Below are 25,522 nucleotides of genomic sequence, written 5' to 3'. Positions count from 1 at the left end.
AAGGGTTCTTTGAATTTCTTATAGAATTCTGCTGTGAAGCCGTCTGGGCCTGGGGCTTTGTGTGGTTTCAAGTTTTTGAGGACCGCATCTATTTCCTCTGGGGTGATAGGGCTGTCCATGAATTCCCGCTCCTCATCAGTTAGGGTAGGCATGGTCAGTCCTGCTAGAAATTTTTTGATTTCCCTCTCTGGTGGGTTATGGGAGGTGTATAGGTTGGAGTAAAATTCTGCAAATTCTGAAATTATTTCTTTGGGGGAGAATGTTATGTTGCCGTCTTTTTTGGTGATGCAGTGTATTCTTGTTTTGAGTGCTTTTTTCCTACATCTATTTGCTAGTATTCTGGAGTTTTTCCCTCCATATTCATAGAAACGTTGTTTAGAGTATAGAATGTTGATCATTGTTTTGTTGATTTCTAAGGAGTCTAGTTCTCTCCTTTTCTGTTCTATAAGTTTGAGGAGTTTTTTAGATCCTGTTTGTTTGTAGCGTGATGAGAGGGCTGTGATGTCTTGTTCTATTTTGCTAATTTTTGAGGAGGTTTGTTTTTTAAGGAATGTTTTCTCTTTTATGCAAGCTCCTCTGGTGACCGCTTTCATTGCGTCCCATAGGAGGGGGGTTGTTGTATTGTTTACATCGTTTTCTTTGAAGTAGTTTTGGAGGGTTTTTGTGAGACTCTCTCTAATTTGTTTGTTTGTAGTTAGGATGGGACTGAAGGACCAGGATGGGGTGGTTTGTGTTCCTTCTCCTATTTTAACAGTGACTTCTACTGGGGCGTGATCTGTGATTTTAATGTTACCTATGTTTGTTGATTCTACTGAGGGAATCAGACCCTGTGTGAGTAGAATGCTGTCCAGTCTGGACACTGTATCATGGCGTCCCGATTGGAATGTATGGCTGATGTCTCCCGGGTTTTGCTCACCCCAAATGTCATAGAGACCCCTGTTTTTTAGCATTTTTAGTAACTTGTAAGAGTTCCTGGTTGTTGGGGGTTTCCTTCGGAGGAAGGTTGCCCATGGGGTTGTGGGGTGGATATCTTTCAGGGATATACCTTTCATATTTAGATTGAGGTCCCCTCCTAGGATTGCTTCCCCTTCAGAGAAGGAGAGGAATTTGTTTAGTGTTTTCTGGAAGAATTCTAGTTGTTTCGTGTTTGGGGCATATATGGAGCCGATTGTCAGTTTGATTTTGCCATCTAGTGTCCCTTTAGCGAAAATGAATCTGCCTTTTTTGTCCTTGAGGACTGTTGTGGCAGTGAAGTTCAGGTCCCTACTGAGTATTATGGCTACACCACGGGCTTTCCCTGAGCCTTGTGCGACCCACTGTTGACTAAAGCGGGGGTCGCTCAGGAGTTTGCTGCCTTTGGGTGGATTGTGTATTTCTTGTAGGAAGGTGATGTGTGGTTTCATGGTGTTTATGTATGAGGTGATGCGTTTTCTTTTGATGGGGTTTCCCAGCCCCCTCACGTTTAATGTAATTGCTTTTAGGTTAGCCATTTTGTTTATCTATTATGTGGGGCGATTCCATGCCAACCCGTTCGGGTTGTCTTGTGTCTCTCTCTTCGTGTTGTTTAAAGAACCAGTGGGGTTGCGCTGACCTAGGGTGTGGTGGATGGGGGGCTAGTAGGATTAGAGTGAGATTTGGGTTAAAGAGTAGGGGGTAAGTTGTAGGGAGTTTCCTATATGTAGTCATATAGGTGTTTGTTTGGGGTATTTTGGGCCATCTGGCATTTAGCCAGTTGGTCCTAGGTCTCAGCTGGTGTGGAAGGCCGTGTTCAAGGACAGGCCGTCCCCCCTGTTGTCTGCGATAGGGGGTGATCAGCGAGACAGTGTGAAGTGACTTTGTAACGTCGCTGTCAGGTATAAGGTTTGTAAGCAATGTTGCCAGTATTATGAGCAACATTGTTGGTGTGTTGGGGTGGGGATGTGGGTGCTGGTACGCTCTGGTGCCACCATAGTGCTGGTTGGGTATCAGATTTTAGCCTGATTGTGGGTTGTGTTATTAAGGTTGGAGTTGTTTTTCCTTAGTATGGAGTATGAGGATGTTGAAGGTGTGGGTGATGGGGAATGTGGTTGAGGTCGTCTGGACTGGTGTTGGGGTGGGGATTTCTGTGGGGGTGCGGGGCTGGGGGGGGTGTTGATGGTGTTAACTAAATCTATGTTTTGGGGGGGGAGGGAAAAAAAAAAAGGGGGGGAATCACCAGTCCTTCAGTTTGTGGTTTTTTCCTGGTTGCTTCTTTCAGCCGGGGTTGTTGTTGTTGTAGGGTTGTCCATCTGCGATGAGTTGGTTTGGTTGATCTTGGTCTGGTTTCTTGTGTCGTATGGCCGGCGGGACGGTTCTGAGCATGATGCTTGCCTGTATTGGTTTGCGTTGTTGCGCCGCTTCTGTTGTATCTTTTTCTTCTGTACCATTGTCCAGTTGTTTGCTGTTGTTTCCTCGTGGTTGGGGCTGTCGCTTGGTGGGTTTGTCGGTTTCCATTCCGGCGGGAGGTCGAGTTCAAGGTTCTTTAGTAGTTGCAGGGCCTCGGGTATGTTGGTAGCCATGTGTTGTGTTGTGTTCGTTGTTACAATGAGGCGGAAGGGGAAGCCCCATCGGTATTTGATCCCTGCTTGTTGGAGACGCTGGGTGCATGGGCGCAGGCTTTTCCTCCGGTTTAGGGTATCCTGCGATAGGTCCTGTAAGGCCAGAATGGGGGTTTCTCCATATCGAAGGTTGCTTGAGTTTCTGAGTTGGTGCCATATTTCTTCCTTCTTTCGGTAGCGTGTGAAACATACAATGATGTCTCTTGGGGGGGCGCTGGGTTTTGGCATAGGTTTTAGGGCTCTGTGAGCCCTCTCCAAGTCCTCTGCCTCAAGTTTCAGGCTTGGGATTGTGTTTTTCAGCCAGCGTATAATTAGGTCCGCTGGGCTTTTCTCCTCTGTTTTTTCAGGAAAGTTGCGGAAGCGGATGTTACAACGTCTATTGCGGTCTTCAAGGTCGGCTTGCTTAATTTTCATCTCGTTGTGTTCTGCTTCCATTTGGTTTACCAGTTCGTCCAGTTTCTTGTTCACACGTGCGTTCTCCTCCCGGTATTGTTCTATTATTCTTTCTTGCATTTGGTTCTTGTTCTCTAGAGCTTCCACTTTGGAGGTTAGATTGTTGATTAGTACCTGCATGGGAGCCATTGTGGCCTTCAGTGCTTCTTCTAATCGTGCTTCCATTTCCCTCAGATCTCGTTTCGTTATTGGGTGGTCATCATCTTGAAGGGGAGCTACCATCTTAGCATTGTTTGCCATCTCCCTGGTTGGTGTCATCTCGGTCTCCCTGATGGTTTTGGTTTGAGGTTGGCTTGGCGTCCTCTTGGGGTTGGGCGTGTGATGGTTAGGAGTTGTGGCAGTGGTGATTCCTGGGTATTGTTGGGTTGCTGAGCTGATCAGGCTTTGTTGGCTGGTGGCTTTTACAGAGCGTTTCGATTAGGTGGTCATTTGTGTCACTTCTAGCCTGTGTTTTAAGAACTTCTCTAGGGCTTCTGTAGATGCCTCAGCGGTGCCGCCGAGGCGGGGGGGGGGCAGGTAAGCAGAGATGGGTAGACTAATGGACAGACAGTTCATATAAAGGGAAGGGGGTTAGCAGGTAGAGATGCAAGAGATTAGAGGGTATATGTTTAATTTTCCTCCATTTTTAATTACTTTCCCACAAGCAAAAAATAACAACAATAACCAGGGGGAAATATTATTCTTAAGAAAAACAAATCAAACAAAACCATGCAGTTATTTTTTGTTCTCCAAATGGGTATATGGAGGAAATTTTTGTTTTAAAAGAGAGTGGTGGTCGTAGCTGGGGGCGATAGATTCCCCCCTCAGGAGCGGGCGAACAAGAGCTTTAAAAAGAGAAAGAAAAGAAGAATAATTGTATGGCTCTGCTCTGTCTTTTAAAAAATAATAATAATATGTCCCCCCAACCACCGCCACCACTCTCCGTCTGCAGAAAAGCAACCAAAAATGTACGGGTAAAAGATAAAAATGAGAATTAAAGGTAAAAAAAAAAAAAAGGGGGGGGGTGTCTTTAAATAGAGCTTTTTATTTATTTTTTATTTTTTTTAATGAGTAAAGTATAGGTAAAAGAGGGTAGGTAAAAGAGAGTGGAAAGTCTGGGGCGGAGTGGCAGTCCCAGGAAATGGCCTGTGATGGTTCAGGGCTGTTTTCTGGGTACTGCCATTTTAAATCTTAAGAGGGGGGTTTGAGGTGGAAATAAAATGAGGTTTAAATTGAGGATGTGTGTGTGGAAAAGTGTGTCTTTAAATAGTGAGTAGAAAAGATAGAAATAAAAGTAAAGATTCAAATAAAGGGTGGCTGCAGCAGCAGTGGCCCCTCTTTTAAAAAGAAAAGTGGTAAAAGTAGGTATATGGGGGGGGAGGGATAAGAAAGATGTATATATATATTTTCTTTAAAGGGAGGGAGGGAGGGGGAGGAAGGGGTTAAAAAAAGGGGGGTGTTAAAAAAAAAAAAAAGGGGGGGGGAAGGTTGTTTTTTCTTTTCTGTGGTCTCCTTTGTTATGCAGCTTCTCTGTGTTCTCCTTGCCGCTGGAGCTCCCGGTAGGGCTCAGCCACGTGCGTTTTTGTTTTTTTTTCCCTTCCTCCCCGAAGCCTATTTTGCCTTCACCGTGCTCACCTACCTCTCCTCTGCTTTCCCGTCGGCAGAGATGGGGGCAGCAACGGTAAATTTGGGGCTCCTTTTTCTTTCTTTCTTCTTCTTCCTCTCTCCCTTTCTTTCTCCCTCTTTGCGTTAGTTCCACTGTCCTCCGGGTTTTGGAGCTCCTCTCGGCTGTTGGGGGGGGGGTCGGGTGCCTTTCCGGCTCAATCAAGGTCGTGGGGGGGGTGTTTTGGCTCCTTTGATAGATGCCCGGGCACCCCCAATTCCTCTCCGTTGGCAGTGCTGGCAGCAGCAGTTCTGGGGGGTCCGGGAATCGGTCACCAGAGCCTTTTACTCTGGCTGGCTTCAGGAGCTCTTTTCTTCTGCTGCTGCCGCCATGCTGCCTCGCCGGAAGTCCCCACTGCTTCCTATTTCTGTAGGAATTTTTCTCTAGACTGTGGAACCTGCTTGTTATCAATTATACTGTATATGGCTAAGTAGTGAGGAGATAGATTCAGGCAAGTAGCTATGTTGATCTGATGCAGTCTAAAGAAATAAAATAATAATAATAATAGTCCAGTAGCACCTTAGAGACCAACTAAGTTTGTTCTGGTTATAAGCTTTCATGTGCATGCACATGAAGGGTAGAAAGAAATGGGTGATTGACTCAATGGGTATGGTAAACCTATTGACGGCTGTTAATGACTGCAATTACTCCTACAGGAAAAAGCAAGGGATAGTATGCAGATGACCAAAGATAGCTTTAGCATATGTAATCTCCCAGTACCCTTTTGAGAAAAAACCCCAACTCTGCCACTATATATAAGAGTCTGGTGACTTCTATTTCAGTGTATCTGAAGACGTGTGCATGCACACAAAAGCTTATACCCAGAACAAACTTAGTTGGTCTCTAAGGTGCTACTGGACAATTTTTAATTTTTTTTTTCTACTGAGGAGATAGTTATTTTAACACAATTAAGTTCTGCTTCTTGATTATTTAGCAAAAAGGAATATTGCCAGATGAGAAAAATGGTTCCTCAAGATCAGGGGCTCACAAACTTTGTAACACAGAGCTTTCTTAACAACACACAGTATACCTGACTGGAAAACCGTGTCCCACTTTTAGTTCTGAACTTCAGAAGAACATGCCATGCGGTGTAAAACAATTCTGTGCCCAACATTGCAACTTGTATCGTGCACAGTTATTCTGGTCTCATACCAGAACTATGTATTCTCATGTCTTATTATTTATTTATTTAATTTCTATACCACCCTATACTTGAAGGTCTCAGGGCGGTTCACAGGGTGGTGTCTTAGAACACCAATACAATTGGGTGGACTACATTCTTTAGACTTCCTGTTTGTGACACAGGGGTAGTAGAGGAATTCCTCCACATAGGCGGGCAAGGGAAGATTTGTTGACTGCATTCTGAGGTATACTTAGAATCTCCTTTCTTATAACTTGACTCCATTGGTTCAGGTCCTACACTCTAGAGCAGAAGCAAGCAAGCTTGCTCCATCTTCCACGTGACAGCTTTTAAATATTTGAAGATGACTATCAGATCTCCTCTCAGTCTCCTCTTTACAAGGATAAACATACCCAACTCCCTCAACCATTCCTATCAAGACCCTTGATCATTTTGGTTGCCGTCCTCTGCAGATGTTCTACATTGTCAATAACATTCTTAAATTTTGGTTCCCAACCACTGAAACCAAATCACATGGGAAAACAGCCTTACTAGAAAAGCTAACCAATAAAATGAAACTGACATGGGGACAAACAGAAGAGAATGCCTTCATCCCAGTATGGCTCCCCTTTGTCACAAACACAGCCCAAGAAGCCAACAAGAACCCGCCAACAGCATACAAATCAATCTGGCTTATGTGACTCAACAAGCCCTCCCCACCTCACACATGCTAACAAACCTCACTGCAGCCAACCACAGACAACCAACCTCAACCTGCGCCCCAATCCCTCTCACTACCAAGGAAATGTAGCAAGTGAATAGAAAGAGAACCTACGCAGCTGAAGTCAACACAAAACCCCACATGTACACTATGAAAAAGAATATAAATTTCACCACCCCACCCCTCCTCTCCCCCACTCTTTTTCTTCAACCTTACTCAACACTAACATTTCATAACAAATGTAACTGATCTGTAGAAAAGACTTCACAACCTGAAAAGGAGACAATGCACATACTTTTGTACACCAAGAAAATCTTTAATAAACATTATTTTTTAAAAAAAAAACCTGTGGTGCCCAGAACTGGACACAGCACTCTAGGTGCGGTCTGACCAAGGTAGACTAAAGCAGTACTATGACTTCCCTTCATCAGAACACTATACTTCTCTTCATGCAGTCAAGAATAGCTTTAGCTTTTTTCTGCTGCTGCATGACACTGTTGACTCATGTTAAGCTTTTAGTCTACCCTCAATCCTTTTCACATGTACTATTGACAAACCAGATGTCCCCCATCTTATAATTGGTTCTTCTTGCTTAACTTTAGAACCTTGCGTTTGTTCCTATTGAAATTCAATTTTGTTTAGTTTGGCCCCAATTCTCCCATCTGTTAACGGCATCTTGAATTCCAATTTTGTCTTCTGCTGATTAGCTACCTCTCCCAGTTTGGTGTCATCTGAAAATTTGATGGACACCCCTTAATTCCTTCATCCAAATCATTTATAAAGACACTGAACAACAATGCGCCCAGCACCCCACTTGTCACTTTTTTCCAACATGACAAGGAAGCACCCTTTGAGTTCAGTCAGTCAACCAGCTACAAATCCACCTAAGAGTTACCTTGTCCAGCCCAATTTTACCAGCTTCTCTGTAAGAATATAATGGTGGAGTTTGTCAAAAGCCTCACTAAAATCAAGATACAGTATGTCTGCAGCATTTACATGTATAAATATTACTTGGGGGGATTTAAAATTGTCAGATGATAATATTATCCTACACCACATACCAACTATATGTGGTTTGATAGTGGGTCAACATAAATGGACAGTTTGCGCGCTTACTCCTGCTAAAAGACTGATATAGATACATCAATACCCTGCCCCCCTTTGAACAATGGATAGAAGACTACTCTTGCAACATACCAATGGATTGCTTTAAGTTGTAGGTTGTGTATGGAAAAATATAATGATATTTAGAGTGCATTTATAAAAAGCATAATGACCTGTTGATAATTTTATACTCATTAGAATAATCATGCTGCCTATATACCCACATATTGTACTGTACCAGTTTCATGCACTTTTGTTTTGTTTTGAATTCTCTCCACCTTTTCCAGTTTATTTTTCTACTGAAAACTTCCATATATATATAAAATATACAGTGGTACTTCGGGTTACATACGCTTCAGGTTACAGACTCCGCTAACCCAGAAATAATACCTTGAGTTAAGAACTTTGCTTCAGGATGAGAACAGAAATTGTGCGGCAGCGGTGCAGCAGCAGAGGGAGGCCCCATTAGCTAAAGTGGTGCTTCAGGTTAAGAATAGTTTCAGGTTAAGAACGGACCTCTGGAACGAATTAAGTACGTAACCAGAGGTACCACTATATATGAATTCTCTAAGATTATAGTCAGAAGCTCTGAGATTACACCCGCAAGCTCCTTTACTACCCTTGGGTGCAGGCCTTTGAGATTAGAATTAATATAAAGTAGCTAGGTGTTCCCTTACTATCTCTTTTCCTACCTTGGGTTGCAGCTCCCACCTTGCATCACTTATTCTGCTATCACCAGGTTGGGCACTGCTTCCTTTTGGGTGAAGACAGAGGCAAAGTAGGTGGTGAGCAGTTCCTCCTTCTGTCACTCAATAGCATTTCTGTCTTCTCCACACAGAGGGCTTACTACTTGCTTGTCCTCTTCTTGCTTCAAACATTGCTGAAGAAACCTTTTCATATTGTTACCTCCACACACTGCTGCCTCTGTTCCGCTCAGTAGAGAGTCACCTACCACAAACACATGTCTCTTCCTCCTCTGGGGAGTGGCAGAAATTGTTCTGTACACTGTACAATCCACTGCCAAATCAGAGTGTTCTGAGGTTTAGTTTACAACTACTGTCCTTATTCCTCTTGCTCCACCACCCTTCCCCATCACTGTTCCAGCACAGCCCACTGCTCTAGCAAGAAATTCCTCATCTTGTGGAGATGCACTGAGGGGAGCGGGTGGCACTGTGGTCTAAACCACTGACCCTCTTGGGCTTGCTGATCAGAAGGTTGGCGGTTCAAATCCCCTCAACGGGGATTGCTCTGTCCCAGCTTCTGCCAACCTAGCAGTTTGAAAACAACGCCAGTGCAAGTAGATAAATAGTTACCACTGCGACTGGAAGGTAAACAGTGATTCCATGCGCTCTGGCTTCCATCACGGTGTTCAGTTGTGCCAGAAGTGGTTTCGTCATGCTGGCCACATCACCCAGAAAGCTGCCTGTGGACAAACACTGACTCCCTCGGCCTGTAGTGAGATGAGCGCAGCAACCCCATAGTCACCTTTGACTGAACTTAACCATCCAGGGGTCCGTCACTTTTTTTAAAAAACTCTACTCACCCATGGGCTGCCCTGTCCTTGCCTAATGAGCAGGCCGGCCCTTGCTGCCAGAAACAGATTTTCAGATATAACCAACAGTTTGTATTCTGAAGTGTATCCAAAGTAGCAGGTGGGGATAGCTGGTGTCTTACAGAGTCAACACTGGAATGAACACTGCTTGTATTATACAAATAAAACCAAATAAATCCTTAATTGGTTGTGGTTACCTGTGGTAGGTACTGCATGCATCATTATGAGGGGAGCACACATGCACACACACACACACACACACACACACGAGTTTTCCTTGGGTGAAGAGGCCTTAAGGATGCACCGCCCTTTAAGGAATAGCCCCTTAAATCACAAATCATCTGTGCAACCCGAGTGGGAAATCTCTAGAACCCAGGGAGTGATGTGCGTGGAGCACGGCAGGCTTCGCCACACTTAGGAGCAGCTCCTTCCCTGCCAAACGAAGCCGACAACAGCGACTGACACAACCGCCGCTCTTTGGGATTTCCCGCTCTTTGATCTGCCCGGGCCGCCTCTGCTGAGGCGCCTGATAAACGAAGCTCTTTGATGAGTCCCGACATTTCCCCCCTCAGCCCGGGCCATCTGACTCGCTTGGTACCCATGACTGAGGGGAAGGGCAGAGGCGGGGACCGCGCCCTGGGCGGGAACGGCGCAATCCTCCCCCTCCGCATATCTCCCAGCCCTTTGTAGTCTCCTTTCAAGTCGAGGGTGTCCGATTTCGGGATCCGGAGGCGAGCAGCGCCCCTCCCCGACCCCTCCTCCTCCTCTGCCCGCTGGAAGGGGAAATATGAAGGGGAGTTTCTGCAGCAGCAGCAGCTCAGTGGGGAGGAGAGAAAGCCGCGGAGGAGAAGCCGGCAGGGAAACAGCGACGACCAGAGAGGTTGCAGAGGGCAGAGAAGGCGCCTGAGGAGCCCCAGACGCCTCTCTGCGCGCGCCCAGAGTCCTTCGGGGCGCCCGGCATGGGGCTCGCCGCCTTGTATTGAAAGCCCTCCGCGCAGGAGGGGGAGCGCGTGGAGTTCAGCCTCGGGCAGAAGCCGCCGCCGCCGCCGCGCGAGGAGCTGGGACTTGGCTGCCTCCTCCTGCTCGTGCCGCCGGCCCCGAAGAGAGAGCGGGGCTTCTGATTCCGCCAGGTGGGTGCCCAGAAGAGGCTCTCCAGCCCGCCCTTCATCTTCTTCCCGCACAAGGATTTTGTGTGCGTGTGTGGCGGGGGTTGGGGGATTATTGGCATTGCAAGGGAGGCACAAAGCTTCCCGGAGAAGAAAGTGTTGAGGGAGAGGAAGAAAGCGCCGGAGGATAAAAGGAAGAAAGAGGCGGAAGGAAAAGTGAGAGGCTTGGACGGGGGAAAAGCCGCTGGAGAGCTGGAAATGTCCTGCTTCTGCTGCAGCCTGGTGAGATACCTGTTCCTAGCCCTGCTCTTGCATGGTGAGTACTGCAGATAGACGCATTTGCAATGTTTCTGTTATACTGTCGTTATATCTGCGAGAAATGTTTATTGCTTTCCCTCTCTTAGGCATCTTTAAAAACTTGTGAAGTTTTTGACGTTTGACGTTTTATTTTGTTTTTATATTTTGCTGGAAGCTGCCCAGAGTGGCTGGGGGAAACCCAGTCAGATGGGTGGGATATAAATAATAAATTTATTAGTTATTATTGTTATTTAGGCAGATCTTTCTTCGAGTGGCAACCTGAACGTTTTATCGTAGTAATGAGCAGCCTCACACGCTGGTAGTGCTGCACTTGTGGATAATAATAATTATTCTTTATGTATGGTTTCCCCTTTCTCGTGTCACTTTAAGCTAAGGGCTATCCGCAGTGAAAAGCTGTATTTTACCTGTTTTAGTTTTAGATATAAACGTGGCCACAAACATCAGTGCTTGGAAGCAAGAGCTCTCGTTTCTCCAGAAAAGCTAACTAGTTTGAATAGGCAAAATTTGTGTGGTGTGTTTTCTAGAGTCAGAAAGTGCCCCTTCCACATGCAGAAATGTCTTGTATGTTACTTGTGGTCGGCTGGGTGATTTTTGATGGGGGTTCTGAAAGACACAATATAAAAGCCGTCTGTAGTGAAAAAGTAGGTTTTTGCCTATAAAGCTTTGAACAGGATACATTTGATCTTTATTAGCTTGTCCCATTTGGGGGCTATATGGCGTGATTTTTCCTCTGTCTCTGTTTTCTTAATTGTATCCATGGGCAAAATGTTTAGAGCATAACTTGGATTCTGCATGCTTGATCACGTGGAAAGAGTTTCAGGCCACAGGCCCAAACTCTTTATTTCATTGACTCGGACTAGTGACTTACACTACTCGGACACAAGCGGATTCAGACCAAGGGACCATCTCATCTAGCATCTTGTTTCCAACAGTAGTCAGCTGGAAAGTCCACAAGAAGGGTAGAGAGCAATAACCTCTGCCCAGCAACCACTTTTCAAGAGTTATTTCTTAACATGCAAGGTCCCCTTAGTCATTTATAGACATAGCCTGCTTTAAAAGAGGATGAAACAGATTAAGGGAGGGTAAGCCAACTGGTTACCATCACATCTTATGGCAATGAGTTCCTTAAGTTTATTATGAGGAAGTATTTTCCTTGGTGTGTCCTGAATTTGCTGTGAATTAATTTCATCAGCTGACCCTGCGTTCTAGTATCTTAAAACTTTTATGCTCATTTTTAGTTGCCTTGTTATCTAAACTGAAAAGCCCCAGCGCCTGATACAGAAGGTGTCTCAACACCCTTGATCATTTGCTTACCCTTTTATGCACCTGGCAAACTTCTGCGTAAATCTGTATATTTTTTATCATATACAAGACTAGAGTTGTATAATAGATTTTAAATGCAACAACATCATACAATTATATAAGGTTATTATGACACTGGCAGTCTTGCTTTCTGTCCTTTCCTAATAATTCTGCCTATCTTCCGCTAATGTGGAATTTGTTGATGCTTTCATTGAACTATCTACTACAACCACATCATATCTTGCATAATCACAATGTTTCAAATCATATAAGGGTATATATAGTTGGGTTGAAGTTAAGTGTGCACCACTCTACACTTATTCTGTTGAAACCTGTTTGCCATTTTGCTGCCCTAATCCAATATGTAGAGAGCTCTCTGAATAATCTAAGTAATCTGCCTTTGCATTTCCACAGTCTGAATAATTTGACATCATTTGCAAACTTAGAAAACTTGAAGCATATTCCTCCCTGATCATAACAAAATAGCCCCAATATAGATCTTTGGCATAGGGGGACTTCTTAGTTCCCTCCATTTTGAAAATTGCTCATTTATTGCTACCCTCTGCTTTTTGTTCTTCAGCCAGTTACTGATCTGTAAGAGGATAGCCCGCCCCCCTTATCCCAGGACTTCTAAGTTTACTCAAGAGATTCTGGTAAAGATTTTGTTGAAAGCTCAACTATATAATATCTTCCAGATTACCCTGATCCATGTTTGTTGACAGCCCCACATCCAATGAATTATAAAACACTGATGAGGCAAGACTTCCTTTTGTAGGAACCATGCTCTTTCCTAGAAAAATGTGTTCTTCCATTGACACAATATTCAAGTTTTAATACCTAGTCCAGAGCTACTATAAAGTATGTAGCATTTCCTTCTAAGTGGTCTTTGAACACTTCAAAAATGTTTATTGGGAGACTTACTCTTCACTGCTGGATAACCATCCAGTAGGAGATGAAGTGACACTTAGGCAGATATGACCCCAGCACTGAACTCCATTGCTGAATTTTCAAACATGCTGAGCAATCATCAGTGGCAGCTGTGGAGAGTAAGCATATCTGAAAAGCAAACTCTGCATTATTAGATACCTTACTAAGTTACATGCCTAATTTTATGCACTATTGATGTCTAAAATCCCAAATGGTCATTGCTATAGTTTTTGGAACACAGGAATTACATCTTCCCCTTTATTCAGACAACGCAAAGTACATAAATGCCACATAGTAAATAATAAAGATCATGAGCATTCTGTGTATCTTTTGCTTTTATAGACAGAAGACTTGCTCATCAAAGGGTTTTTTATTCTTCCCCTTCAACTCAAACTACAAAATATATAGACTGTATAAATATGTCTGGTTGAGACAGACCTGCATGGACGCCAAGGTGCACTTTAAAATTCTGTGATCTGGGCGTCTAGAAGTCAAAACGGAAGGTTTGAAGTTAGAGGCTAAGTAAGGAGAGAAGGTATAATTATAGGGTTAGACTCTCAGGCTCATCTGCTTGGAATTACCCAGCTGTTTTAAACTTTGGCTGAAATGTGAAACAAATCAAGGCCAATAGTCAGATCAAACAAGCCGCTGCCAAGAGAAGTTGAAATGGGGAGCCTTGTCTGCATGCACACACACACACACACACACACACACACACTCACACTCACACTCACACTCCACACACACTATAGTGTCATCAGATGGGAACATTAAAAAGAAAAAGGAGAGGAGAGAAAATTAACTTGTTCAGGCCATAGTCACTGATTAACAACACAGGGATGGAGAGCTGATGTGGAAAACCATATGAATAGACAGTTGGATTCAATACTTGGACTTGTAGCTTTTTTCAGTGCATCTTAACTCCTAAACATGCTTAATGAAAATGTTCTGTTCCTATCAGGAACTTGTTCATGAATAAGAATCTGTAGGATTCAGCAACAATTATGATTGTGGTGCAGATTTGTATAATACTTTATACTGGGGTTGTGTGTTTTTTTGTTTGTTTTTTGACATTACGACTACTACAGACTTTGTTGGATAGATGGGCTATAAATTAAACAAGCACAAGCACAACTTTTTTAATTTTCCTGTGTAATTCTAGAACTCGTGGCTACCCAGTAAAATTTATTCAGGATAGTGAAGAGAAAGTACTTCACATGATGTATAAATTAACTTTTGGAATTCACTGCCATGGGGTATAGTGATGGCCACTGGCTTAAATGGCTTTCAAGACGATTAGATGAATTCAAGGAAGGTAGGTCTATCAATGGGCGTTAGATACCTTGCTACATGGAACGTTTGTGCCCAAAGGCAATTCATCTTTGAATAACAGCTGCTTGCCAGCAAAAACACCAGGAAGAGTTATTGCTCTTCTACTCTGCATGTGGGATTTTTGATAGCATTAAACTGGCTGCTATTAAAAATAAGTTAGTGGCCTAGATAGACCTATCTAGATAGTCTTATCTCAGTTCTAAGCATGTACCTCATTGTCCTTTCCTTTTATGACTTCTTTTGCATATTTCTTCCTCTGTTATCTTCTGAATCCTTGATGGCAGGGTAGGGAACCTGAAGCCCTCCAGGTGTTGCTGGATCACATCTCCCACCATACCTGTTTGTTTACCATGCTGGCTGGAGCTTGGGGGATTTGATGTCCAGTAACATCTGGAAGGCCACAGGTTTCCCACCCCTTTACAATTCATCAGCATCCATGAAAACCAGTGCTCAAAAACTGAATAGAATGTCCCAGACAGATTTAATATATCATTGATGCATAACGCTAATATTATTTTCCACTATTTGATATATTGCTTCTGCTAAAACAAGCTGAAATGGAATTGGCCTTTTGGGCCACACTGTTGTGAATTGACTCTTACTCAGTTTAACCACACTAACCCCTTAACCACCCCTTAACATTCATCAGCAGCTAGCCAAACAATAACTGAAAAGAAATGCTGCCAAAATATCACATAGCTGTATCTCAGCCAGCTGGACAGCATCTGGCAATCCAGAGGTATATTAAATGTGTTTACATAAATAGGCAATAAAATTCTAACACACCTTTTTGAAGTCAAGTTTGGTTGCTTATCAAATGGAAATATAAAAGTAAAATGCAATTCAGGATTCAGATCCATGCTAATATTGCTTCATAAATGTATCTCAACAACACAGGAATAGCCTTTTTAAAAATCCTCCTTGTGTTCATTAATCAAAATAAAACCTGTTGAATGTCAAAAGAGGTTTGCAGCTGGAACTTGTCCATTATCGTGGTTTGCTCTGCTTATACAAAAAGCCACAAATGTTTCAGATGTCAAATGCTAAAATCATTCTGCTCCAGCAACTCTGATTAACAAGATGGGCAGTAAAGGTGGATACAAAACAATTTAGCTAATTCAGTTTTAAAATGTTATTTTTTCACCTCAGATATCGCAAATTATTTGAAGAGACATACCCGCCCTGAAGTATTTATATTTTTGTTGTTATGATTTTTTAAATATTTAGTTTACAGCATTTATAGGTTGCTCTATCACAAAAAGTTCTCTATGTGATTTAATTAGCAACAGGACTCCACTCCTTTCCCCAATAGGTGAAAAATGTAGCCAATATTAAGAATTAGGACTTGGACCAATACTGTTCTACATTTATCACATGCATTTATTAAACTAGTGATCCCACTTGAACCGTGGTTTGATATTGTTTCTTTCCATCTGTTAATTTTGAAAATGGAAATCTGTGGTAGATTAGATTAAAAGGCATAATTACAGGCTCAAAAACTATTCCCTTTGATGAGTTAAAATTCATTTTCTTTTTCACATTTATCTGTTATGAAATATTCTAATTTCTCCTTTGCAATATGTTACTTGGGTTATTATAAACCTGCCTCCTTATTAACTAAACAAATTTAACCCCCTCTTTCAGAATGTATTTTCTCATTAATTAAGTGCTGGGAGTGTAGGTCTTGAAAAAGTTTTGATACATACATTCATTTAAAATATTTCCATACACACTGTTTAAATCTTGGGAGGATATTTTTACTCAAACATTTACACCTAAGAATTTTTAAGATCTACTTCTGATTGCAAATTGTTTTAACTGATTTTAATATTATATTTTTATATTATAACTTGCCCTGGGGCCTTTTGGTTAACGACAGGTAAGAAATCCAATAAATAAAGTTGATTAACCGCCCCCCCCCATAAATTCTGTCAATTACTTTTGTAGCCTAGGTAGATCTAAATATAATTCTCACATTAATATTACATGTGTGTATGCAGTACTGAATGCTGTTGACCAGCTTGGGTCAAATCCAAAGTTGAGCACATCGCGATGCTGCATATCATTGGCAATGGATTCATGGGTAATAAAAATTGCTTGCAGTGCTTCAAATAATGGGTATGTTCTCACCAGTATAAAAAGATCCAGTGATTTACAGCACCTTTGGGGAATCACATGCAAAAAACACACATCTGGATGTGCATTTGTACCTGATCTTTGCCAACAATGAAGTACATGCTGTGTGCCTGGCTGCCAGTCCACCATCAAGAACCAGAAGTGCAGACTTGAATGGGAGCCATCTTTCTTTCATAAAAGTGAATGGCTCCTGCTGAAAGACCCAGAAAAGTCAGAGACACGGTTAAAGGGACAAATCCTGCCATCTGATTCCTGGAGACCCCATTGTTAGGGGAAATGGCAAACTGTGCCCCAAGCTTAATTATCTTCTCTTTCACACTGAGTTTGCAGCAGTGTGCTACAGCACCCCAATGTGATCTATAGACACTGGTTGTACAAGCATATATAATCATTACCTTTTACAGTGCTGCCAGTATTCTGCTGAGGCCTAGACTTCCCTGATTAATGAATTTGGCGATTTTTCAAGACTTTAATCCTTTTGATGTCCAGAGTGACTAAAGCAGAGCTACTAACAGAAACATCTGCTTGGCAGTGTTAGAAATAATAATCTCCAATGTAATCTTTTTTTTTTTTTTTTTTTTTTTTTTTTTGCAGTGTATTAGGATCGGTAGTGGTGAGCTTATCTAGCTGTTTCCCACATCAATATATATCTATATATTTGTTTAGGGGAATTGATTAGATAAACAAAGGCTTCTCGTTTAAATAAATTGTGTTTTATTTTCTGGAAACTTTCAAAAGCTGATAAGTTTCACTTGAAACATTTGCTACACAAAATAAATTGTATTTATATTGTAATATCGGAGTTAATGTTTACAGGTTTCACAAGAACTCAGTTTATTGAGCCATTGTACCAAATGGAGCAAGTCTTAATTCACCCTGGTGGAAATATTAACTAACAGTCTTACAGAGGCATCCTATGCATGGTTACTCAGAAGTAAGGTCTAGAGCCCAGTGCAGATGTTATAGTTTAGTGTGATGTAAACAAGCCAGAGCAATCATTGTGCTCATGTGCTCTCTGCTATCCTTCTCTGACACAGCTGGAAGGAGAAGTAAGGAAGTATTTGCTCCTGGCTTTGAACTGATAAGCTGGTTAACATTAACATTGTTTTGAACAAATCGTAGTTAGTGTTTATTAATGCTAATTTGGACAAAACAGCATATGGTTCCCTTGTGGTGCAGGAGAGCAAAGAAGCACGTGAACCCATGGCTCACTGATGTTATGCTAAGCTACGGTTTAGTGCAGTGTCTGAACATGACCAGTGTGTTCAGTGAGGCTTATTCACTAGTGGGTGCATTCAGGATTGCAGCCTCAGTATATTTAATGCAGAAATTCACCTATATGCAAATACCATGTCTTTGTCTGATTCTTTCATGTATTAAAAATCATATGTATACATTAAATCTGGCATATTAAATTAGATTTCCAACAATTTTAGAACATGAAACAAATTCTGAAACTAAAGAAATGGTATAGAAAGATGTAGGACCTGACTGTTTCAGCAAATTGATGGCCAATTGAGGTCAGTTGGGGACTTTGTTTAGTAAAGAAGTTTGAAGAGGAAGGGCGGGGGGAGTTTGACGCCTTCTGAAATGATAAACAGAATGCTGTTATTGATAATCCTAGGGTGTGTTTGTTGTTGTTGTTTTAAAAAAATACAACTGTTAAAAAAATAAAGTATCTGTGGCAACAAATAAAGCATTTTTGCTTGCATGAAGTTGTCTCTTAGATATATGGTTGTATATATTCCACTGTGAGTAGGAAGCTATTCTACATGCTTTCAATTTCCATGTCTTTTTTATATAATAAAATACACTGATCCTCCCACTTGAGTGCTTATGCACAGGAACATAATGTGGGACTCTACCCTAAATACATCAAATGTACAAAGCCCATTCATGAAAGGAGTCTTTCACATCTGAAGATTACTAGCAAGCAAAGCTATTTGTAGTCATTATATGCAAACAGTTTTAGTTCTCCAAATTCACCAGAATTTATTTCTTATGCCATCTCTGATTTCTCACAGGGCTGGGAGAAGGTTCTGCACTTCTTCATCCAGACAGCAGGTCACACCCTCGATCCTTAGAGAAGAGCGCGTGGAGAACTTTCAAGGAGTCACAGTGTCCTCACATGCTGAAACATCTTCATAATGGAGCCCGAATTACTGTGCAAATGCCTCCTACTATCGAGGGACACTGGGTCTCCACCGGGTAAGACTGCCAACAAACACGATGATGATACTATATAGAAAACATGCTAAAATGCTTTGGTAGACATTAATGTCAGGAGGCAAGTACTTTAGCTACATAGAAAAGTAGGACACCATACTGTACAGCTTTGTTAATATTTTGGTAGGCTATAATCCACTTAAACTCACAGCTAGTTTAATGTACACAGTGAGCTTTTGTCTTTTCTTTCTCTTTCAATATAGCAGCCTCCCTAAACTAAAAAATGCTTCTAAAGCAGTTTATATTGTAGCGGGGGGTCTGCTATTGAGAGGAAAGCTGAAAACTTCTCCTATGGACACAGAAGCTTTTCTGCCCACAAAAGTGAGCCTTCAGAATTTTGTGGCTATTGTCCGTATTTTAAACAGTAAGGCGTTTCAGTCTTCCTTACTTTGGAAACCACAGTGTTGTTGAAAATTGCCAGCCTATTCATAGGATGTTCATATGTCATCTGCTTATTCAGACCGCTTGCAAGGGCGAGTGAATAAATCCTTGCCTTTATTGCTGTATCATGTGACATGTGTATAAAACAAAGTTCATTAACAAAATGAAATTATGAAGCTTTAGCTGACGAGCCCAAGCATGCACAAGTGCTTATCTGAGATCACAAACATTCAGTTAGGCAGAGGTATTTATTTTGTAGTCTCAGCTTGCAAATATACAGCTGTGTACTCGCAATTATTTTCTTAGGAAGGCTCCTTGGGATATAAGATTCCCTTCAAGCCCAGTCCTGCAGTCCTTATTCAGGCAAAGCCATCACTGAAGTTAATAAAAATAGTGTTTGAGTAAGCAGTAATCCTCACTCAAATCCACCACAGATATCACTGGAAAGTCAGGGAGAAGAAGTTGGGCTCCCATCACTTAGGAGGGGTCTGTTGTACTTGCAGAAAGCAAGCAGACTAGGAAGAGCTCAGCTTAAAAACCTTTTTTTTTTTAAGCAACTATAAGCCTTACACAAATATTTCAGATGTTCTAGTTTGGGTTTATTTTATAAACACATTAAAGCCTGTTTATTACTTTGCTTGCCTGAAGCCAGGCAGGTGTGGTCATTCCTTTTCCTTGTTGATTTTATCACCATGGAAGTAGAAATATATTAAAAGTGTTGCCTATCTCTTAAGAAACATAACTGCATTGTCACACAGAAATAAAACAGGAAGGGGCTCATTGAAAAGCTATTGAGCTTATGAGAATATTTATCTTCAGGTCTAGAGGCTTCGACAGAAGCTTATTCATGTTAGATATACATATTTAAGAAAAACTGAAGAAGGAAAAAAACACGTTAAGTTGAATCCAGACATGTTCACGCTTAGGGTAGAGTCACTGAAGTCACCTTAAGTGCCATTGATTTCAATGGGTCTACTCAAAGCATGATAGGCAAAGCAATTCTAAACCCTGGCCAGGAGCATCAAAACAGCTGTCATGTCTGAAGCACTGCCAGCTTATGCCAGCCGGGGGGACTGGTTCCATTATTTTCTTTTGTGCCAGCTGCAGGCTGGTGTGGGGGGGGGGGCTGGAACAGCCTGGGGTTCAGCAGCTCCATGGCTAACCCTTCACTGCCTCACACCCATAATGCTCTATTTCAGGGCCTTACTCTGGCCACTGCCAGCAGTAGCATTTGATCCACCACTGCCTGCCTGGTGGCAAAAGTGAACAGATAATAGTATTGTAGGGGGAAATCTATGTCTTCCTTGACAGCACTTGGAATAGAGTTGCCTACAATTCTAAGTAGGGATGCAGGTGGCACTGTGGTCTAAACCACAGAGCCTAGGGCTTGCCAGTCAGAAGGTCGGTGGTTTGAATCCCCATGATGGGGTGAGCTGTTGCTCGGTCCCTGCTCCTGCCAACCTAGCAGTTCGAAAGCACGTCAAAGTGCAAGTAGATAAACAGGTACCACTCTGGTGGGAAGGTAAACAGCATTTCCGGGCGCTGCTCTGGTTCTCCAGAAGTGGCTTAGTCATGCTGGCCACATGACCCGGAAGCTGTATGCTGGCTCCCTCGGCCAGTAAAGTGAGATGAGCATTGCAACCCCAAAGTCGTCCGCAACTGGACCTAATGGTCAGGGGTCACTTTACCTTTACCTTTACAATTCTAAGTACTTGGTACACTAAATGTGGAGAAAAGAGGAAGTCAGCAATAAAATGAAAATAAAAATATCAAATGCAGCATAGAACTAATACACCTTTTAAAATGTCTTTTAAAAAATGAAACCAGAAACTTAATGTTAAATAAAGGAAGATGAGAAAAATTACTATTTTGGTTCACTATTGCGAATATTGTGGTGTTAATTAAATGTGTTATTAGTGCTGTCATCTTCTTATTGACTACTTTGATATACTTCATTTCACACCTCATTAAGCTTATGCTTTTATTTGCAATTTGGTTACAGTTGTGAAGTAAGGTCGGGCCCAGAATTCATCACTAGATCCTACAGATTCTACCACAATAATACATTCAAGGCCTATCAGTTTTACTACAGAGGTAACCGATGCACAAACCCAATCTATACCTTAGTTATCCGTGGCAAAATTCGCCTTCGCCAAGCATCCTGGATCATTCGAGGAGGGACTGAAGCAGATTACCAGCTGCACAACATACAGATAATCTGCCATAGTGAGGCAGTGGCTGAGAGACTAAGTCAGTTGGTGAACCGCACATGCCCTGGATTTGTACGAGAAGATAAAGCCTGGGAGCAGAATGTGAGCTACGATTTATGGAGAGAAGAGAATGGCTACGAATGCACCAGAGCACTGAATTTTGCTATGCATGAGCTTCAACTAATCCGTGTAGAGAAACAGTACCTTCACCATAATTTAGATCACCTGGTCGAGGAGCTATTTCTTGGAGACATACACACTGATCCTTCTCAGAGGATGTATTATCGTCCATCCAGTTACCAACCCCCTCTTCAAAATGCTAAGGTATGTGAACATTTTGGTTTTCAGTTCCAAGGCACATGCAAAGAGTATCCCTTTATTGCAGGAAATGCCCCAAATACCTAAGCCAAAAACTCTCATGCAAAGATCTTCATATGCCACAAGCATGAGTCTTATTTCCTTCACAGCTTTTGCCCAATGCCCTCTCACATCCCTTATTACTGCTGCTTCTTTATGACTTGCATCCCAATTTTTTTTGAGAGCCGCAGCTTTACATGACCTGCACCTGACATCATACAATGTCATGTGAGTGACAGGTGGACATGGCAAAACTGCCCAACAGGCTACATTAGCTTGCCTAGGGCTCAAGGGCCAGAGCTTCCCAACCCCTGTATTACGTCTTTTGTCTTTCTAAGCTGTACTTCCTCCTTTAACCAAACTATAGTATCTTGTTGTTAACACTTCAATATGTTTCTAAGTATTGTTGTGGCAAACAGATTCTTAAGTAATAAAGTTCCCATCTTTTTCCTTAGCCTGTGCCCTTCCAAGCTTCCATGCACTTTGAAATGTTCCTGATAATAATAGAATATATTCAATTTTTCTTGAATGTCTGGAAACTATTCCAGCCAACCAGCCAACCATCTCAGAGGCTATTTTGCTTTGCTTTTATGTTTTACTAGAAATCTTGTATATCTGCAGGTCAGGTAAAAGTAGCTTAAGGTCACAACACAGTTGTGTGGTCTACAGACGCTCATTAAAATCCTGATAAAAAGAAGCAAATAAAACTTTACCTAATTCATTGCTTTTGAGCACTTGCAGATTCAGTGTACATCCACTAAGATTTTACTAATTTATATTCTTCATATTTTATGCTACCAAATTCATAGTGTATTATTTACCTGTTCATTTAAAATCCAGTCAACTGCTTCATTCAGAACTCTGGCAGCTTGTGGACCATCTTTAAAGATAGCCCCACCTGGAATGCATTACAATAATCTAATCGAGGTTACCAGCGCATGGATTATTGTGGCCAGCTTATTCCAATCTGGGAATGGTTCTACCTTACAAACAAGGGGGAACTGGAAAAAGGCACTCCATGCTACCTGAGCCTCAAATGACAAAATGGTATCCCTATGCTACATACCTTTCCTTCAGAGAGAGTGCAACCCTGTCTAGAACACAATTCCTGGACACAATCACCCACCAACAGAATGTCCATCTTGCTGGGATTCATTCACCCCATTACAACCTTCAGGCATCTGTTAAACACCTGCCCAGATTTACCTGATTCAGATGGTAAGGAGAAATAGACCTGGGAATCATCTGCATAGGGATGACACCATGCCCCAAATTCCCCCAATGACCTCACCCATCAGCCTCATATGTTAAAAAGCATGAACCCTGTGAGACCCCACATTGATAAGGGCCTGAGTAGGAATCCCCCAAATGCATATCTCTCAGAATAACCCTGCAGCTAACCGTGGAACCACCATACTGTTCAACTCCCAACCCATAGAGCTTTTCCATGATCAGTGGTATTCAAAGCTTCCAAGCAATCAAGGAGAAGCAAAGGGGTCACATTCCCCTATTTCCCAATAAAGGTCAGCAACCAGGGCAACTAAAGGTGTTTTGGTGCCAGGGTGGGCCGGAAGCCAGAATGCATTGGGTCCAGATAATAAAATGAACTAGTGAGCAGTAGCTCTTTTTTTCATGGTTTTTGAGGTTGCAGCCATTGAGTGCATAATGGTTCACACTGAGAGAAGCCTAACACTAGCACCTGGAACTTCCTTTTGTCATAAAGATGAAACTGGGTATAACAGAAGGACATAAGAATTGTCTTTGGAATTGCTGATATGATAGTTGTCCTGGAGTGAGAACCATGCCACTAAGGTCTAGCCTCCAATGTCCTTTAGTTTAGAGCATTAGGAGAGAAACAAGTCATTAGCAAATCATGTGTAAATCTGAGGAATGGAGAGAGGGAAAGAGGGATTGAAGCAGAGTGCTGCAGTTTTGCAGTGGGGCTGTCTGCACATCTCTTCTGATGGCATCTCAAAGGAATGCCTATAGCAATTGGAACCACATTCGAGACTTTAGCTGTCATCAATTAGTTCCAGAAGAAAAGTTTTGGGTCAATTCTAGCTTAAGAATTCTTCTTTATTTTTCAATTATTTTTTGCAGCAGTGACCGTGCTTGTAACCAGTTTCACATAATTACTTAATAAAGCACCATTGAATGGACATGCAAAATATTTACGTATCTGTGGTGAAATAGATTTCTTCTGTCAGTTAGGAAGGAATGTCAGCAAGAGAAATGCAATCTATTTTTCAACAGAATACTTTTAAATACTGTTTTACATTTTGTATTCTTCTGTTCAAAGTCCTGGCTGGTCAGACCAGGTCCATCTTGACAAGCATTCTGTTTCCAGTGGGGTCCCGATGCAGATACTGATTTTAATGCAGACATGAATATACATGACTATAATACTTTCTACATGTCTATGGGACTATAATACTTTGGTTTCCCCTGTGGGTTTTTTTGTGGGGGAGCTTTATTTAACCCAAAACCAAGTGGGGAGCATATCACTTCCACAGCAGTCTAATCTTCTTCAGCTTCTGGCTGGAGTTCTGTTTAGAACCGATATCATGTTTAAACTCATATATGTTTAAAACAGCTGCATTAGTCACCAGTTAGTTTTGGGGCCTAAATACATTAGTATTTAGAATGTTAAATGATGTAGGTTCTAAATATTTGAAAGACTGCTTCATTTCCTACAGAACATTTTGGATGTTCAGATCAGTGGATGTGGGCCACCCTCACTTGGCGATGGGGGTGACCCAGCAGAGGGCATTCTCTGTGGCAGGCCCTAAATTACATAATTTCCTCCCTACAGAAGTGTGTCTGACACCTTCAATGTATAGTTTATGTTTTATGCTGAAGACATTGGTCTTTGCTGCCTGTGACATCTTTTTATTACCCACCCTAGTCATGTTACTGTAATTTATTTTTAAATTGTTGTAATAATAATAATTTGTTTTTTGGGGGGGGTGCCATGGATGAGAAGATATTTGCATTTGTATATTCCCCTCTTGGGTGTCAAAGAGCTTGCAGAGAACAATTTGGAAAGGAAAAATATCTACTATGGAAAGAGATGTCCTCCAGTGCAAACTTCCACATCAGTTTACAGCTTCTCACAACTGCGTTGGGTAAAGCAACAGCAACTCTCAAAGAAACATTTACACACCTGAGCATCATGTGCAGTTTGACTCCTTGTGTAACTTAGCTATAGGTTGTAATGGCTTTCCTAAATATATGAAGGATGAAAGCATAGGATGCATTTTGAGACCACACAAAATATAGAGCTATGAGGTTATAACCTTTCTCCTTTGAACTTCTTTCCTTTTCTAATTGTCAGTCCACGGGGACTCAGCTGAAAATGAGCTTAAATGCTTAATTGAGTTCAAAACCACTAGTCTCAGACTCTTCTGGAAACTGGACACCGTGCATAAACAGAAACATTAAATCAACTTGTTTTTTTTAAGGCTTTTATGGTCACATAGTGTGCTGGGTGAGGAAATCACCTCTGAAGTGAATCAGGTGTATTGTACAGAATCTGTCTGGCAAGGCTTGTTTCATTTCCTCTTTATTATTATTTTAAAATATAAAAACACAGCTAAAATAATTAAGGCATCTATGAAAAATAAGAGAACCTTGAAGATTTTTAAGTTGATAAACCTGCAGAATTGGATGTGGAAGCCACATTTATACTACTAATATGGTTGAACTGAATGGTAATTAAAAGCAAATGATTCCTGGATATGTTAGGAATGCTAAAGCTGAACAGAATTGATCTTATTCCAAATTCTTTACAGCAGTTTAGCAGCAGGATGATAAATCAGAGACCCAAAGTGAAAACCAGACAGATCTAAGCCAAGCTGCTAATTTGAGCACGTTTCCAAAGTCTCAAAAGTTTGTTCAAGCACACAGAATATAGTAGACTTTCCCTGCTAAAATGTCTTCTTTGTGGTCCTTAAGTAAATAGCATTTATTCACAGTTAAATATAAATACTATCTTTATTCATAAATTCATATAAACTTCATACCCTTCAACAATATGATCCCAAATGCATGTGTGGCAGG

At 41.8% G+C, this 25,522-nt stretch overlaps 1 protein-coding gene and 1 long non-coding RNA gene across 2 annotated transcripts in view; one reads left to right on the top strand and one right to left on the bottom strand.

Annotated features, from left to right (window-relative positions):
* LOC114600748 (uncharacterized) overlaps nt 1–9,796 on the bottom strand; it is a 158,581-nt gene extending 148,785 nt beyond the window's left edge. The window contains exon 1 of the long non-coding RNA XR_013393957.1: nt 8,309–9,796. This is a non-coding gene — a long non-coding RNA (uncharacterized LOC114600748). The remainder of the gene's footprint in view (nt 1–8,308) is intronic.
* Nucleotides 9,797–9,992: 196 nt separating this feature from the next.
* The window catches only part of APCDD1 (APC down-regulated 1), a 36,000-nt gene continuing 20,470 nt past the window's right edge, over nt 9,993–25,522 (top strand). Inside the window, exons 1-3 of the mRNA XM_028737367.2 lie at nt 9,993–10,590; nt 18,314–18,497; nt 20,899–21,430. Of these exons, the coding sequence (XP_028593200.1) occupies nt 10,533–10,590; nt 18,314–18,497; nt 20,899–21,430 (774 nt within the window). The 5' untranslated portion in view covers nt 9,993–10,532. The remainder of the gene's footprint in view (nt 10,591–18,313; nt 18,498–20,898; nt 21,431–25,522) is intronic.

This window comes from Podarcis muralis, chromosome 8 (genome assembly GCF_964188315.1).
Source record: "Podarcis muralis chromosome 8, rPodMur119.hap1.1, whole genome shotgun sequence".
Lineage (NCBI taxonomy): Eukaryota > Metazoa > Chordata > Lepidosauria > Squamata > Lacertidae > Podarcis > Podarcis muralis.
Note: the sequence above shows the minus strand (reverse complement) of the source record. Positions and strands in the feature narration are given on the sequence as shown.